An 18,909-nucleotide genomic window follows, 5' to 3' on the forward strand; every position below is an offset into this window, starting at 1 on the left:
ATCTGTCCGCAGCTGGCAGCGCTCTGTTCCGCGGCACAACCCGCTCATCGTCGTCTTATACGTGGCGTTAATCCGATGGGTACCAACCCCGAGCAAATATATTGGTTCTCCCTTTGCAGCTGGCCTTGCGCGAACGCTCCCTTGCTGTTGCCTTAGTGGCATGGCACATAAACGCTCCGTTCCGCGGCACAACGCGCTCATCGGCGTGTTCTGCCTGGCACTAATCCGATGGGCACCAACCTCGAGAAAATACGCTTATATTCGTTGTCTGTTTGCAGCTGGCTTTGCGCAAACGCTCCGTTGTTATTGCCTTAGACGCATGGTACATAAACGCTCCGTTACGCGGCACTGACCGCTTATCGTCGTCTTATACGTGGCGTTAATCCGATGGGTACCAACCCCGATCAAATATACTCGTTGTCTGTTTGCAGCTCGCCTTGCGCAAACGCTCCGTTGTTATTGCCTTAGTGGTGTGGCACATAAACGCTCCGTTCTGCGGCACTACCCGCTCATCGTCTTCTTATACGTGGCGTTAATCCGATGGCCACCAACCACGAGCAAATATATTGGTTGTATGTTTGCAGCTGGTCTTGCGCGAACGATCGTTGTTGTTGCCTTAGTGGCATGGTACAGAAGCGCTCCGTTCCGCGACACTGCGCGCTCATCGTCCTCTTCTACGTGGCACTAATCCGATGGGCACCAACCACGAGCAAAATTGTTCGGCAATTGTCTTCTCGCAGCTGGCCTAGTGCGAGTGCTCCGTTCCGCGGCACTGCCCGCTCATCGTCGTCTTCTACGTGGTACTAATTCGATGGGTACCAACCTCCCAACCTCGAGCAAAATTGTTCGTTTTCTGTTCGCAGCTGGCCTGGCGCGAGCACTGTGTCCTGCAGCACTGTCCGCTCATCGTCGTCTGCTACGTGTTGCTAATACGCCTGATCTGGAAACAACGCAGTTGTCTGCGAATAGTTTTTGAAGCGAGTGCTCCAAGCACAGAGCCCTGTGCTACCCACAAAGTGACTTGAAGAAAACCAGAATTTTCGCCTCCAGTTACTACGCATTGTATTCAGTCGCTCAGGTAGTCTTTAGCTACTTTAATCACTTTCTTATGTAAATGTAAGCTAAGAGTTATCATTTTATGCTTTAATAGCTCATGTCACACACAATCAGAGAGTTTTCGATTGTCGAGAAAAATTGGTTTGGTTTGGTTTATGGGGTTTAACGTCCCAGAGCGACTAAGGCTATGAGAGACGCCGTAGTGGAGGGCTCCGGAAATTCCGACCGCCTGGGGTTCTTTAACGTGCACTGACATCGCACAGTACACGGGCCTCGAATTTCTCCTCCAAAGAAATTCAACCGCCGCGGCCGGGATCGAACCCGCGTCTTTCGGGGAGAAAAAAAAATTGCATCGGTACGCAACGTGTTCAAGAGAGCAAGCTGCTGGGCTAGTTTTTGGTGCATGTTGGGAAGAAGCCAGCGCAAAAGACGGACGAGGGGCATGAGAGGGGACACATAAGATGTTCCAGAGAAGAATGTTGCGTATAAGCTTGAAATGCCGCCTCCAAATGCAGACTGATTGCATTTCAATTTGCCCTGGAGTATTGGTAGCAAGAACAGAGGCCCGTGTACTGTGCGATGTCAGTGCACGTTAAAGAACCCCAGGCGGTCGAAATTTCCGGAGCCCTCCTCTACGGCGTCTCTCATAGCCTTTGGGACGTTAAACCCCATGAACCAAACTAACTGTGGCAGAGTATGCATTGAAGTTAAAACATTATGAACACTGATTCCAGGTGAAAACACAAACGTACTGAACAACATTCGGGTCATTGGAAAATGATAGGTCTAGGCTGTTATTTCCACGTGTAGTTTTCACAGCGTATTTGTCAAACCCGTATTTGCGAACTGTTGTGTCCCCTTATTGCTTTTGTGTGTGTGCGCCCCCTCCTAACGACCACTCGCATTCCCCTCCTAACGACAGTTCGCATCCTCCTCCTAACGACCACTCAATCCTCCTCCTAACGACACTTGCCCCTCGTCGCACGCTGTCACCAGATGCCCCCCCCACGGTGCGTCCCCGCACCCTCCTCCTGTTCTGGGAAGCCACTCCCTCCCGTGGACGCTTCTCAGCTCCCTCCTTTCTTCGGGCGGCCAGTTCGGCTCCTGCCTCGGTCGACGCTGGTCGCACCCTCATCGGTTTTAAATAAACGAAGTCTAAAAGTACCGTGTGCGTCTTTCGCTGCATTCAACACAGCGACCGGACACGACAGTGGCGACGAGAAAGTGGATTCGACCCGCGCTACGCAACGCTATTGACAAGCCATGGCTACGCGAGGGTTTCCCAATCGGATACCAGAGTTCAACGGCTCATCGTGGTCATCGTGGGTTGGACGCCTTCAGTTCTACTTTGAAGCTAACAACATCACAGACCCAGCCTTGAAGAGGGCCAACCTGCTGACGCTGTGCGGGGAGCAGACCTACGATACTGTCTGCGCCCTTATTCAGCCAAGCACACCAGCGGCAGTGTCTTACGACGACATCGTAAAAGCGCTGCAAAAGCACTACGACCCAAGGCCATCCGAGGTCTACAGCCGGGCTCGCTTCCAACGACGAGATCAACTGGAAGGAGAAACTGTGAGCGCCTACGTAGCCGCGCTCAAGAGGCTCGCTGCCGACTGCAATTTTGGAACGCTGTCGACAACAGCTACCGGGCAGGAGGGAGACGCAGCTTCTTCTGCTAACACCACCATGCTTCCCTTGGACGTGATGTTACGCGACAGATTTGTGTGCGGACTGAGTGACGAGTCACTGCAGCAGCGCCTGTTCGCTGAGAAGGACCTCACATTCAGCAAAGCTTACGACATCGCCGTTCGAGCGGAGAGCGCCGGTCACCAGCAGAGAGGGATTCGCCGGAACACCGAGCCGGTACACCAGACAAGCAACCAGGTGCGCAAGCCTTCTGTTGTTGTCAAATCGGTCAAAAAGGCACAACGCTGCTGGCGGTGTGATGACCAACACAACCCCCAGGGATGTCGATTCCAGTCAGCCACGTGTAATTTTTGCCACAAGCGAGGGCATATCGAAAGAGCATGCATTACGAAACGGAGACTTGCCAAGATAAAGTCACCTTCCCAGCCTAATCACAGCGTCAACGCCTCAGAGAATACGCCGCTATCTGATCTCCATGGAGCAACATCAGCAACACCATCTGTGTTGTACGACCTGAACACCATGAATCTCGGCACGCGACCGAAGATTTTTACAGAAGTAAGCGTACATCACCAGCTGATTAAGTTCGAGGTGGACTCCGGCGCAGCCTGTACTCTGATCAGTGAGGACACGTTCCGAACTTCATGGCCATCTGACGCACCCGCCCTGCAACAAGACGACACGCACCTGCGAACGTGGTCAGGACAGAATCTGCCACTATTGGGCTCTGCCAACGTGCAGGTTAACTACAACGGCCAGACCCATACGCTACCTCTGCTTGTTGTGAAGGGCACAGGATCAAGCCTTCTAGGGAGAAATTGGTTTTCTCCACTAGGCGTGATGATATGCGGCAAACATCAAAACGCCGATGCGCTAAGCCGTCTGCCACTAGACGCAACTGTTGACGAACCATTTCCACCAGGAGACGTTCTGATGTTCGAAGCACTGCCAGAACCTCCGCTTACAGCAGGCACAGTTGCAGCATCTACGCAGAAGTGCGCAGCTCTCCGGCTAGTTTACACAGCTGTTCAACAAGGCAACGTGCATAAACTCAAAGGGGACAACTTCGACGCTTACCGCAGGCGAGCTACAGAGTTGAGCACCCATCGCGGCTGCATCATATTTGGGTCCCGAGTTGTGATGCCGAGAGAACTACGCGCACAAGCTATGTCTCTCATCCACGCCGGACATCGGGGCATCGTTGCAATGAAAAAGTGTGCCAGAAGCTACATGTGGTGGCCTGGCATTGACAACGACATCGAAACAGTGGTGCGAGAATGCAAGCCTTGCCAGAGCAGCCGGAGCGCCCCGCCGAAAGCTCCTGTCCCAGAATGGGAAAAGCCAGACACACCATGGCACACACTGCACATTGATTTTGCAGGACCAATTGAGGGCTGCACTTTCCTTGTGGTCGTAGATGCCTACACAAAGTGGCTTGAGATAAGGCAAATGGGACAGACGACTTCGGCAGCAGTCATTGACAACCTCCGATCACTATTTGCAACGTTCGGCCTGCCGCGCAAGGTAGTGTCGGACAACGGAACACCGTTTGTGTCTGCGGAGATCCTCAAGTTTTATCGCGACAACGGGATCTCATCAGTTACATCGGCCCCCTACCACCCAGCGACAAACGGACAAGCCGAGCGCTACGTAGCCGAGCTAAAACGCGCCCTTGAAAGAGATCAGACAGGCTCGCTGCAGCGCCGCCTTGCGCGCTTTCTCTTCAAGCAGCACACGACGGTTCAGAGCACAACAGGCGAGACCCCCTCGAAAATGATGTTCGAGCGTGAAATGCGAACCCAGCTCACAGCCATCCTCCCCGAGCCAAAGGCAGAGACGTTCCGGGAAGAAAAAGCAATTCCGCGCTGCGGCACGCTTAATGAGGGGCAGCGCGTCCTCGCCCGACAGTTTCTGAAAAAGCCACGCTGGGAGGAAGCTACAATTGTCAGACGCATAGGCCTGCGCTCTTGGCTCGTCAACATACATGGCACAGTAGCACGCCGACATCTCAACCAGCTGCGTAGATTTACGACGCCGTCTGAGAGCTGTCCGCCAGCGGAGAGAACACGTGCACCATTTTCCCACATAGCCTGGCACCTCTTCCCGGAAGAAGAGACTTCGCCCAGGACAGACCTAGGAGACACAGCGAACAACAGCCAGCCTACAAGTGTTTCTCCCCCGAGCGCACAAAGCCAGCGCGCCTCCACGCGTGAGCGCCGACCCCCTGCACGATACCAGGCAACTTTCTAAGGGGGAAGGAAGTGTTGTGTCCCCTTATTGCTTTTGTGTGTGTGCGCCCCCTCCTAACGACCACTCGCATTCCCCTCCTAACGACAGTTCGCATCCTCCTCCTAACGACCACTCAATCCTCCTCCTAACGACACTTGCCCCTCGTCGCACGCTGTCACCAGATGCCCCCCCACGGTGCGTCCCCGCACCCTCCTCCTGTTCTGGGAAGCCACTCCCTCCCGTGGACGCTTCTCAGCTCCCTCCTTTCTTCGGGCGGCCAGTTCGGCTCCTGCCTCGGTCGACGCTGGTCGCACCCTCATCGGTTTTAAATAAACGAAGTCTAAAAGTACCGTGTGCGTCTTTCGCTGCATTCAACACAGCGACCGGACACGACACGAACCATATCAAAAAATGCGCGAATGCCTGCTTTCGCCTCAGTTCAAATTTGGAAAGTTAGTCTCCTGCTAACACAACGCGATCATCAGTTAGCGAAGCCAGCGTTTCATAAAGGGATGAAATAATTCTTCGTTGTGCGCTGGGTAGGCTGTAGACTACGCCCAGCGTTATGCTTCCTTTAACGGGAGTGGTGAGCCTGCACCAAACTGATTCATGATCCCAAGAATTTAGCGCACAAGACGGGACGAGAACAAGAGAGACGACAACATTGAGCGCTGGCCTCTGCTGTGGAGGGCAGTGATGAGTTGTGTTTTCAAGTCCTTTATTGCGGCAAAAAAAAAAATCAATAGCGCTTATGTTGTCGTCTCTCTTCCTCTCATCCCGTCTTGTGAGCTAAATTCTTTTCATGCAAATACAACTAGTTCAACTTCATGCATTGATGATTCACGATCGTTGATTTCCGTGCCAGCTGCAGTACAGTGCAAGAATTCTGCAGCTAAGATAAGCACTCCAACGCCTCTCAAGTATTGCTTTCCTAAAAACTTTACACGCCGAAGGAAATACATCGCCCTTCCTTAGTAAGTGATCTAGCCTGGATTCTGTCGCAAAAAAAATATCTCCGGACTAGGCATCTGGAGCAGGCCGTCGAGGTAACCAATTTTGTTCTTAATGCTTTCGCAGTGTATTAATACAACAAAACACTTAAACGTTTCAGCCTCCTAATGCTTATAGGTTTTGTTTATGGTTTATATGAGTTTAACGTCCGAAAGAGACTCAGGCTATGAGGGACGCCGTAGCGAAGGTCTCCGGAAATTTCGACCACCTGGGGTTCTTTAACGTGCACTGACATCGCACTGTACACGGGCCTCTAGTATTATGCCTCCATCGAAATGCGACCGCCGCGGCCGGGATCGAACCCGCGTCCTTCGCGCCACCAGCCGAGCACCATAACCACTAAGCCACCGCGGCGGCTTCTGGATAAGTTCATTTTAGTCGCACGGGTAAAACAAAACTGCAGATGCATCAAGGCTAAGCTGTGGGGCAAAGACCCGGGCGTAGTCGGTCACAGTGCCTGTACTTTCTGATGGAGCTTCCTTATTCTTCTCTCGTGAATCAAATTAGCTCCGACGCCGGGCTACCGCAGTCTTCCAAAGCGGACTGAAACTAGCGGACTGCCGCGCCAAAGGGCCGCAGAGCTCAAGCCCTTGCCACTTGACCGGCATAGATTGCCTTTGCTTCCTTCGAAAGCTTTGCGAACTGTATTCTTGTGTTTATTTCTTCAGCTAGGCCATCGAGTGTTTGTCTCAGATAAGACGCACCTTTTACGGTGCGTGTACACTCTGCAGCACTCAGGCAGAAAAGGAAGCGTGCCCCCGACGGTCCATTAAGCGAAGACTCCCGTTTCCTGTTGTCTCTGCCGCGGAGGCCCGGCTGCTCTGTTTACGCGGCTTCAACGCGTGTGCGAAAACCAAGGAAAGCAAAAAAGAGGCCTCTAGTTTCCAGCCGGCAGGTGTGGAAAGAGTTCTTTTCTTCCTTCCCCGAACTACTTCGCGCCCTTTTGAGATAGCGACGTCTCCTTACGCGTTTTCCAAGTGCATCCGTATCGGTTAAAGGCTACGATATGGATATTTTCGAATCTTGGCTCTACAGTTGTCGTCATCTGTAGAATGCGCGTAGGGTGAGAAGCGATAAAAAGCTTCAGGCTGCATACCTCGGCACATTGAAAAGTGTTTCAGTCACACTCACACTCACGGTCACTCGCACTCACATCCACTCACTCACACTCATGTCCTTTCACACTCACACTCACACTCGCACTCACACTCACACTCGCACTCGCACTCGCACTCGCACTCGCACTCGCACTCACACTCGCACTCGCACTCGCACTCGCACTCGCACTCGCACTCACACTCGCACTCACACTCGCACTCGCACTCGCACTCACACTCGCACTCACACTCGCACTCGCACTCACACTCGCACTCACACTCACAACTGCCACTCACACTCGTGGCCACTCCCACTCACGTCCACTCCCGAGTCACAGCCATTCACTCACGCTCATGTGCACTCACTCGCATTCACGTGAACTCACTGGCATTCACTCGCATTCGCGTGAAACTGAACATTCCCTACAAAGATGCCATGAAGCTAGTACAGTGTAAGCTCAGAGGTAAATGGCAGTCTGAATGAAAATTTGAAGGTAATAATAAGCTGCACTTAGTAAAACTCTTCATAGCAGAATGGAAGTCATGCTCAAAGCAAGTACGTTTCATCGAAGTTATTTTATGCCGTCTCCGTATTAGACGCACACATCTCACACAACTTCCTACTTACAAAGGAAGACAAACCTGTTTGCGAAAATGCAAAGATGAACGTACAGTAAACCACATATTATTCTCATACACGAAACTTGAATCACTGAGGGAAAAGTATTTTACATTTTACAAAGAACGCATTCTTTTTCATCCAGCATTGATTTTAGGTGAAGATGCACTTGTTGGTTTGCCTTATGTTTTTAGGGAAGCCGGTATTCTTCAAAATCTTTAATGTTCTGACCCTGTGATTCCCTACTTACAATAATACACCTCAGCCACTTTCTCACTCCTGAGAGGGAGGCTGAGGTCTTTATCTGCGTGGTTGGGAGCCTCGAGATCCTTTCCGAGCCAAAGATGGCCGCGGAGGTTACCCAACCTTTAAGGCTTCTGATAAGAGACATTTCTAAAAACTTTGTCCTTCATCAATTGGGCAGTACAAATAAATTTTAGGCCCTTCACGCCAACCGTTTTTTTACACTTTGTTTTAAAATTCTGCACAAAACAATTTTTCTATACGTTGAGATTGGCGCATGATAGCCTAAGATGCTTATGCGCCACAACACAACACAATACATAAGAGAGTGGAAGTCGTCGATACCATCATTTATAGCGCGGAGTGACGCTGTATGCTTATTTGCAGTTCATTTTTTATTTGTTGCTCTCCTGCGTGGATAGGTAATATGTAGGGGTGTGCGAATATCAAATTTTTCGAATACGAATCGAATACGAATACTTAGTTCCGAATATCGAATCGAATATCGAATAATTAAGGACAGACGCATTTAATCACTGCAAAACATTTATTTGGGCACCCAAAAACATCACAGCTCAACTATCGATGATTAAATAAACACAAAAGGCGTGTGTGGCTGCACATGGTCAGGCAGAAGTAGTTCCCTTCTAGCTGAAACGACTCCTCCAGCCACAGAAAATGCCCTCTCACTGACCTGGCACGTATTGCGAGGTACTTCGTGCACAGCTCTGACTATACCAGCTTCGCAGGTATAGCCACAAAAAAGCTCACCAGTGCAGTCAGCTACGGCATGGCCCTTGGAGGAAGAAAGAATTTTCCTTCCGTGTAGGCGCCGCCATGTTGTTATATATCTGCCGATAGGGCTTGCGGACCGAAATGAACGCCGGTGCTCACGATGAATATTCGGTTAGATACGAATATTCGCGTCGGGTCGAATATTCGAAACAACACGAATACTTGGATTTCGAATCGAATTCGAATACTAAAGATATAATATTCGAAATATAATCGAAAATTTCGAATATTCGAACACCCCTAGTAATATGACCTGCACTACGAAAAAAAAAAGTAAAAGAAAAGAATACATACTAAGCAGCAGTGCCCCGTGTAAGTGTGCGCGACTGGCGGTTTTTTTTTTTTTATGCTTGCTGTGCAGCACTTTCATTTATGCTGTCGGTAGATGGGTCGCGCGCGTAGTATTTGTTACTTACGCGAGAGGTCCTGTGCGTGAGCTGGAAGCGAGGTGCCTCAAGAAGGTACTCGCGAAGTCTGTGACCATTTTCCGAACGTGGCGAGTAGCGGGCGAAAAATCATCCTCAGCGAAGGATATGCCCCCATGTTTAAGTTTCTACGTGCCCTAAGCGCTGGTTCTTTTGCTTTCGATGAGGCAAATTTAACAGTGATCGGACACGTGGAGAGTAATGGGCCGGTCGATCTGCGGGTTCGATGAAACCTATGCTGTGGAACACGCTGCTAAGAAGTATATTACAAAGAGTACATCGAAGAATATTTCTGCCTAAATTGAATAAAAGCTCTTACCATATAATGCTAACATATGATTACCCAGCAAAAATGTGCAAGAAATTGTCTGCTCTCAACAGATGTCGCTGGGGCGCAGCGCAGCCAATTTCAAACAGCAATGATGCGCCAGCAGACGCATGGCTGGATATGGGTAACTGCAGGCTAATACAACGCCGAAACGGCCTGTACTCTTCGCAGCAGTTACTCGCGAGGATATGAAGTGTTACCGATTGCAAAACTGCACGCATTTGCGCGCTTGCTCTTTCAGAAATCATATTGGTTTATGGTTTATGAGGGTTTAACGTACCCCAACGACACAGGCTATGAGGGACGCCATAGTAAAGGGCTCCATAAATTTCGACCGCCTGGGGTTATTTAACGTGCACTGACATCGCACAGTACACGGACCTCTAGAATTTCGCCTCCATCGAAATTCAACCGCCGCGGCCGGGATCGAACCCGCGTCTTTCGGGTCAGCAGCCGAGCGCCATAACCACTGAGCCACTCCACAGCGGTGGGTAGAAAAGAAACCATATTGCTCAGCCCTGTTAATTTTCGTAACTGGGCTGTACTGGCTGAGGAGAAGGTCGAAACGCGTAGCTGTGCGTTCTCTGAATTCGCAGTGTTTGGCGAATGAAGGAAAAGCCTAAAATGACGCGCTTTTCCTCGCTCAGAAGGCAGCAGTGTCTACGTAAGGCTCACATATGCGCCAAGTTAGTGCGTCAGAAACTACTCTTCATTGTGCAACGACTCATGTAGTTTTGAAAGTAACCGCTTTAAACTCGTCAAAAGTTTGTGAAAAATATACCGAAAGGCACCTCGAATAACTCCAGTATACAACAAACACCCGCTTACTCATGTTTCTGGTGCGAGACCTCGCCGAGAGAGTTTACTCCATTCTGCACCTACTCTTGTACGGCGAGAGTGCTGTGAAAGAAAGTGGCACGAAATAGCAAACTAAAGGGGAAAAAAAGGCGCTGTTTCGACCTCGCGTATTTCCTGGCTGTCGCTTTGCGTCGTGTCCCCGTATGCTAATGTATAAAACGAAGTATGAGCACCTGCGGCGCGCTGCGAATGGGGTGAGTCGGCCATATTGATATGGGCGCTTCAAGGCTGGCTACTGCATGCGCCAGGCTTGTATGCCTAAGTCAATTATGCTAACATACGCCAAAGGAAGGGACAACTTGCGCCTTGCCAAAACTTCTCGATATGAGAAGGATCGAACAGAGGGTGTGTTGCGAAAAATTCTAGCCGTGTCGAGCATTTTTCCTGCTCTGGCACTCGATTCGAAACGACGATTTATAGAAGGCGACGCGGAGCGCAAGATGGGAAGTCGGCGCTAGCTGCACACACAGCTCAGCCGTCAAGTTTCACGTGGCCCTCTTGTGGCTCCGTCTTTTTTTTTTATTAAGCCAATATTTACTCTTCATCAATACTGACGCATTGACGACTGCTGATTAGTTGCTCAGCCCAAGCACTTTTTCTTTACTTTTTTTTTTTGTCCTTGAAGCGCGAAAGCACCAGCCACGACTGCTTCAGACATGCCCCTTTGTTACAGTGGCCGGGACACTTTTATTTCTAGTCTTTTTTACAGGCCCCACTTTTTCATTAGTCCTCTGTCTTATGTCGGACCACATGCTCTTTTCCTCGACACAAAGGCCATTCTTGCGCAGGGCCCTTCCTGATGGCGTACCTGACTCTGCTGGTGGTATGCGGAATGCCCATGATCTGCATCGAGATGGCCGCCGGCCGGGTGACGCAGTCAGGACCCATCGCAGCCATCGCCAAGCTCTGTCCGCTCATGAAGGGTATGGCACTTTACTACATCCTGAAAACTGGGTCTCAGGGTCAATCCCTGCATTTGATGGAGGCGACACGTTTTTAAGTGATAGGATGCTCTGAACCGCTGTTTGCCGGGAACTCCACTGAGCTTCCTGTGGTGTGGAGCCAAAGATGGCTCTCCTGCAGCCGTCTCTCGAGGGACTCACTCGGCCTGCTTTCAGGGTATCCACGCTGCAGGGTTTGGAAGGGGTTCGATGGCCCTTTCGCTCTCCTCTGCAATCGCATCTCCCGCGGCAGACACTCGCGGTGTCGCCAGCGGTCAGAAGGAAATTAACTATTTGTGTGCCTTTAATAAAAAGAAACTTTTGATACTGCTAGCCCACTTTTAAATGAAACTAGTACTCTTCACTACTTCCAGAGGCAGTAACTTTCACTAGTTCTACATCTACTAACTCCACTTAGTCAATGGGAGATTAGTAGGGCTATTATTTTGTCGCTGAAAGATAAATGATAGTAAAGCAGAATAAAAAGAACCACATGCCACCGGTGAGACCCAAACCACCGACCTCTGAATTTATATAGATATATATTTTCCATCCTCGCCCGGTCAGGTCCCACTCGCCCACCTGAGCGGGCGAGGACAGAATGTTACTGCCCAAGCCTCGCCACCCCGTTCTTTTTTTCCCCACCTGGTCCGGCCACAAGGAAACACTGCTGTCTAAACCTGGACCTTTGGTCACAAAAACTAAAATTTTGTTTCGCCACCGGGATAAAATGACCAGGAAAATTTTGGAAGCTTATTTCATAAGAAAGGAGGAGTCACATTGTGTCAGCCAGCCTTCATTGGCATTAGTTGATAAAGAAGTATCATTTTTAGGTAATTCATGACTTGTTTCACTTGGGTTCTCAGGGGTGCCTTTGTTCGGAGTTCGCCACGTGGCATTTGTTGCGATTGTTGATCTAGATTTTGCCGGACCAATGCTCTTTGCTCTGTTTGTTCACGTGACTATGATGTATATATGTTTTCTCTTTTCAATAAAAAATTCAGTTTCGAGTTAGCGCTCGTCTGCGTAGTCTTCTTGCTTCGTCCTTCGTCTTGCTTGCGCTGTACCTCCCACGACGCATGATTATAATGACTTTTCAGACGGCTATCGTCACTTTTCGCGTAGCAAGTGGAATCAAGAGCGCGTTGTGGCGGTGATGAACAAAAACATGGAAAAACAAACTTCAAGAAATCGGCAGCACTCGTGACACGCAAGTGCAAGCGTGTGCTAGGAGAGAAAGGAAGCGCCAAACTGATGTATACGGAGCTGTACGCACGCATGCTCTTTTCTCTCGTTGTTCCTGTGGGGAAAGTTTGCTCTACGTGTGATAATAGGGAACTATGGCGCAGGAGTCGGCCTGGCGGGCGTGGCGGCTTCGTTCTTCATGACGGCGCTGTACGCCGTGCTCTTCTCATGGGCGCTGTTTTACTTCTTCAACTCCTTCCACGGGGTTCCTCGGTGGGCCCGCTGCGCCAACTCCTGGAACACGGCGCGCTGCTCCGAGGACCCCATCACGCTGGTGAGACGCGCTCTCGTGCTCTTTGAATATTTTCACCCCTTTTTTTTTAGATGCTGCTCTATCGAGTGCTGACTGGCCGATCGCAGTGAAGGGTGAGGCGCGCCGTTCCTTGAGCCAGCGACGAATGACGAGAACAATTACAGTGAGACACAATCGGAGTGTAATCGCTATTACATTGGTTGCATTTTTTATACTCGGACAAAGCTGCCGCGGTGTCTCAGTGGTTACGGCACTCGGCTGCCGACCGGAAAGACCAGGGTTCAAACCCGGCCGCGGCGGTCGCATTTCGATGGAGGCGAAATGCTAGATACCCCTATACTGTGCGATGTCAGTGCACGTTAAACAACTCGGGATGGTCTAAATTATCTGGAGCCTTCTACTACGCCGTCCCTCATAACCTGAGTCGTTTTCGGTCATTAAACCCATGAATCCAAACCAAACCGACCAGATATTGCAGGTACAGCAGCGTACGTAACGTGGACGATTATGATAGCTGTGGCCGCAAGGTAGAACTCTTCTTACTCGCTCTCAATACTCGCAGCAATGGCGTGGACAACTTAACAAAGCGTCAGCTAGCATTACTTTATGAAACATGTCTTCTGCTTCCTTGCCAGCCTCTCTGTGGCTCGAGCGCGCTTCAGCAGGGTGTCCAGGCTAACTTTAGCCAAGGGTTAAAAGTAGGGGTGTGCGAATATCAAATTTTTCGAATACGAATCGAATACGAATACTTAGTTCCGAATAGCGAATCGAATATCGAATAATCAAGGACAGACGCATTTAATCACTACAAAACATTTATTTGGGCACCCAAGAACATCACAGTTCACCTATCGATGATTAAATGAACACGAAAGGTGTGCGTGGCTGCACAAAAAGTATCAAAGTCTCGAACATTATTCTTAGAAGAGTGGAAATATCAGAGAAGATGGCTAGTACACAGCATTGATTAAGGCTAGCTTGCCATCAGCACAAAAGCACGTTGCTGGGATGACGTAAAAGGTTGTCGTGAAGAAAAACCAGCTGATCCACATGGTCATTCAGAAGCAGTTCCCTTCTAGCTGAAACTACTTCTCCAGCCATAGAAAATTCCCTCTCACTTGGCACTGACCTGGCACGTATTGCGAGGTACTTCGTGCACAGCTCTGAGCCTCTGACTATACCAGCTTCGCAGGTATAGCCACAAAAAAGCTCACCAGCGCAGTCAGCTACGGCATGGCCCTTGGAGGAAGAAAGAATTTTCCTTCCGTGTAGGCGCCGCCATGTTGTTATATATCTGTCTATAGGGCTTGCGGACCGAAATGAACGCCGGTGCTCACAATGAATATTCGGCTAGATACGAATATTCGCGTCGGGTCGAATATTCGAAACAACACGAATACTTGGATTTCGAATCGAATTCGAATACTAAAAATGTAATATTCGAAATATATTCGAAAATTTCGAATATTCGCACACCCCTAGTTAAAAGATAAAATATTTGAGATAGACCAGAGAAACCACTTGCATGCACCTACCAGCCGGCTTGGGCATCATAGGTAATTTTTTGTTTTGCAATTAATTAGCAATTAAGATAACTTTTCCAAATGCGTAAATATTGACTTAGGCAGCAAATGTGAATAGCAAAGTTGGAGAGCACCTTCAGAAACCCCCATTCTATTTATATGCGGTAAAGAAAGCCTCACGTGTATCGTTTTTCCGAGCTCCAAAGAAAGCCCGTAAAATACAAAAAAAAAAATCACATGACTAGCGCATTCGCGCGCCACCATTGTGCTGCTCTCATCCGCGGCTTGAGTGAACGAAATCAGCTGCTGGCAAGGCGCGACGACCTCATTGCTCCGGCAGGCCGATATGTCGACGGGGGTTGCGACGCCCGCGCGAGCCAGTCTGCAAGCGGGACGACGCAAGTTGCGCCGCAGCCACCGTCGACATATCGGCCTGCCGTAGCAGTGGGGTCGTCGCGCCCAACTGATTTCGTTCACTCAAGCCAGGATTGAGAGCAGCACAATCGTGGCGCGCGAATGCGCTAGTCGCGTGGTTTTTCTGTATTTCGCGGACTTTCTTTGGAGTTCAGAGAAAAGATACACGTGAGGCCTTCTTTATCGCAAATAAATAGGATGGGGGTTTCTGAAGGTGCTCTCCAACATCGTTATTCACATCTGCCGTCTAAAGTCAATATCTACGCATTTAGAAAAATTATCTTAATTTCTCCTTAATTAATAGCAATACAAAAAATTGCCTAGATGCGCAAGCCGGCTGGTAGGTGTATGTAAGTGGTTTCCCTGGCCTACCTCAAATATCTTACTTTTTAACCCTCGGCTAAAGTTAGCCTGGACACCCTGTGTATCTGCCCTTGCTGTTCTTGTCCAGGGAAAGCGCTGTGTTCCCGGCCAGGAGTATCCACTCCTGACTACCCTCCCCCCCCACCCACCCCCCCCCCCCCACCCCTCTCATCTGCCCCGCCGCGGTGGCTCAGTGGTTACGGCGCTCGGCTGCTGACCCGAAAGACGCGGGTTCGATACCGGCCGCGGCGGCTGAATTTCGATGGAGGCGAAATTCTAGAGGCCCGTGTGCTGTGCGATGTCAGTGCACGTTAAAGAACCCCAGGTGGTCGAAATTTCCGGAGACCTTCACTACGGCGTCCCTCATAGCCTTAGTTGCTTTGGGACATTAAACCCTAATAAACCAAACCAAACCACCCCTCTCATCTATCCTCACCTGGCTGGCATATAGGCGGTGTCCAATCTGAACAAGCCGCAAGGCGTGCTGGGTACTCCGACTCCCGGGTCGTTCGGCGAGATGTACAGCCTTTGTCAAAAGTTTGGAGCCCAGGGGGTTTTGTTTTGAGCCACGCTGTGTCGCTCTTAATGAATCTCTAGCGCTCCAAATTTCCTCAATGTGAGAAGATTTCTGGTACTGCCTCCTGCAATAGTTAGGATTTCCACGAATGCTCCCGGAGTGCCAATATAAAGGTTAGAAGTGAACCCCCTGGGCTCTAAACTTTTGACAAAGACTGTACGTGTTAGGCTTTTAATCTGGCAGTACGCGCGAATGAAGTTGTAAAAAAGGTCAGCATGCCTTATTAGTTCCTCGCTCGACGTTCCGTATTAAATTGAGGACGAAAAATCGTTGTAAGTGCGAACGTTTCGGCATGCGTCGTCTGTTCGCGCTGAAGTTTAGTACTCTTTATTCACTCGCTAAAAGTTAGCCTCTTGTTACTGTTATCATGTGGCTGCTACATTTATGTCTAATATATATTAGGGTACATATTTCCTAGAGGTTTCCCGCTTCCAGGCGCTGAATATATGGACTACCAGCAACCGTAGCCTAGCATTACGCACGAGCGCATTGTTGCGCACATTGTAGCAGAGTGGCTGCTATACGGCGAAGAACTTATACCGTACAAATCCTCGGAGGACTTTCGATACTTTTTCCATCCCTGCCGCGGTGGCCTAATAGTTAGGGCGCTCGGCTATCGAGTCGGAGGACCCGATCCGGGACGCAGCGGCCGCGTCGCGGTGGAGGGGAAGTGCGAAAGACGGTCGTGTGCTGTGCGACGTCAGCGCACGTTAAAGAACCCGCGGTGGTCTCAGTTAATCCGGAGCGTCCCTCATTGCCCATGTGTAGATCCTCCACTCAAGAGTCTGTGCACTTACCATTGTTTTACAACCTTAGCAAGGGACATAACCCGTTTTATTGTCGGTTCATGTCCCTGTGAGCTCAACTGGTTTTGTTGAATATTTGCTATGATTTATGCAATAATTACTGCAGAAGCTGGCATGCTTAACAACTCTCTCAAGCGACTGAATTTTAGTTCAGCTGGGGCCGTATTACGGAACTGTCAAATCAAAAACTTGTCAAAAACGCGTCAAAAACTCGTCAAAAAGCCCCGCCGTAGTCGCGCTCCTATTGGTCGGCTGTGTCCGGCGGCCATGTTGCTTTCTTGCGTCATGGGTGTCTGGCGTTTACGTCACGGACATGACAGAAGTGGTGACGTTGCACGCCTAATTATGCAGGCGCATTTTGACGATTTTTTTTGACGGCTTCGAGGCGGTCAAAATTGGACCGTTCCGTTTTGACAGAAAATGGCGGCGGCAGCAGCGGCGTCGTATGTGGCTGAGGCGGCTGCGGCGACGCGAGCAACAGCGAAGGAGGGCGCACGAAGACGCGTTTGACTTGCCGGACGAGCTGTTCCGACGCCTTTTTCGACTGGAGAGGCAGACTGCGGTGTGGCTATGCGACGAACTAGCCGATGAATTTGGAGGTTTGCGTGCGAATGCGCTGTCGGTGCAGCGGCGGGTGGCAGCGGTTATTTGCGACCGGCGGCTTTCATGCAAGCTTCGGCAGCCGACGACACCTCTGTGCCACAGCTACATACAAATAAAACATGCTTATGCTGGCAAAGAACTTTATTTTCACCTGCAAATCGCACTTCGTGGCCGTCTTCTGTTTACCGGTCGAGGAAAAAGAAACAGACGACCACACATCACATACAACGCTTCACGCTTTGACACTTTTTTCATCGATCGTAAGAGCCGAACAACACAGACCTTAACAAGTTGGCTTCGTCGATTTTTCCGCACTTAGAACAACCGCACAGTACCTTGATTTTCGTCGCCACGTAAGAAGACAGTATCAAGGCGTGGAACAGCTGTTCACGTGCAAAGCGGCTTGTTGACGTTTTACCGCCGTCTGCGCACCCCCGCGGCAGCAAAAGTTACCCACCAGGAAATTTAATAGCCTAACTTCTTGCGCTTCTTGTTTTTCTTAATATTTTTTTAGCTTTAAACATCATTTTTTGGCAAAATAAAATAATAATTATTTTTATCGCTGTGCATTTCTTTACTCTTTTAGCAAAAATTTAGCGGACGGTCCCTCGTCGTGCAGGCAAATGCTTCGGGGCGCCGCTCTGCTGTAATTGGCTGATTCCTCGTTGCGTCATTTTTGCGTCAGGCGTAGACGTCACATCGTTTCGTTATTTTGACGTCACTGTCAATAACTTTTGACAGATTTTTGACAAAGTTCCGTAATACGGGCCCTGTAATGCAAAAATGCAACTACGTATTCTTTCTGCTTGTATAAATAATTCCCCCACAAGCATGCACCCAGACTTTGTGACTGAAAACCTCTACTAATTCGCGGGAAGTGCCTGGCTGGGCAAGTGACATAGCAGCTATTCCAGCAGGGAGAGGCGTCCACTTTCTGTGGCTTCGGTGCATGCATAAAAACTTTGGTCACACACACAATTAATCATGCATAGTTATGCACTGCAGCTGCAGTGCAATGCATTTCACAGCCTGCATGCCATTTACATATACTTGCAGCTCGGAATGTTAAGAATTTCTGTGCTCAATTTCCCAGTGCTGGCTGCTGCATTATGTAGATGAAAAAAATGCAGAAAAATGAATGCTTTGTTTTTCGCTATCTCTTGAACGTTGAGTAGCTTCAGAATGTAAAATCAATGTTGCTTCCCATCAAGGCAGAAGAAAACCTGTAGCCATTTTGCTGTCGTGTACTTTGTGCTCTGAGCCTAGCTGAAGGAGAACCACCGGCCTGTGTACGGACAGATGTCTGCAGTGGTTGGCATCTCAGCTATTGATGCATAGAAATGTGGAAATGTATAACTTACGCATCGTATGCAATGTGTTCAAGGTAAAGTAGGTAAGTAGTAACACTAGCAGCTGGGCAAGAGATGAGTTTGCCTTGTTCCTAATGCGTTTCCTAATGCCAAAGCAAGTCATCAATGCCAAAGATGAGTTTCCTAGTGCCAAAGCAAGGCATCAAAGCCTGCTGCACAGCTTCGCTACAAGCACTACAACATAAGCAAACTTAGGCACAAGGACAAAACAATAAGAAGACCTCAGCCAAAAGCGGTGAAAAGCTCTTGACTGGTGAACTGCAAGAGGAGGAAGTTTCTCCGTTGTTAACGGGAAACTCTTTTCCTGCGGGACATAACTGCAGCATGCGGGTCCACACAAATAGGGAACTTAAACGTAACAGCTTACTTAATTAAAATTTTCTACGCCTCTGCGTGCACATGTCGTCTGGTCTGGTTGTGAAATCATGTTTCACTTTGGAGATGAAGTTAGCAAATATGTTTTTGAATAACAATTTATAACTCCTGCAAGTGCTCATAAACAT

At 49.5% G+C, this 18,909-nt stretch overlaps 1 protein-coding gene across 1 annotated transcript in view; it reads left to right on the forward strand.

Annotated features, from left to right (window-relative positions):
- LOC149365164 (sodium- and chloride-dependent GABA transporter 1-like) overlaps positions 1 to 18,909 on the forward strand; it is a 79,980-nt gene that overhangs the window by 31,367 nt on the left and 29,704 nt on the right. The window contains exons 2-3 of the mRNA XM_089575266.1: positions 11,100 to 11,234; positions 12,602 to 12,771. Coding sequence (XP_089431392.1) covers positions 11,100 to 11,234; positions 12,602 to 12,771 — 305 coding nt within the window. The remainder of the gene's footprint in view (positions 1 to 11,099; positions 11,235 to 12,601; positions 12,772 to 18,909) is intronic.

This window comes from Amblyomma mixtum, chromosome 2 (assembly GCF_055824585.1).
Source record: "Amblyomma mixtum isolate Tamu chromosome 2, ASM5582458v1, whole genome shotgun sequence".
Lineage (NCBI taxonomy): Eukaryota > Metazoa > Arthropoda > Arachnida > Ixodida > Ixodidae > Amblyomma > Amblyomma mixtum.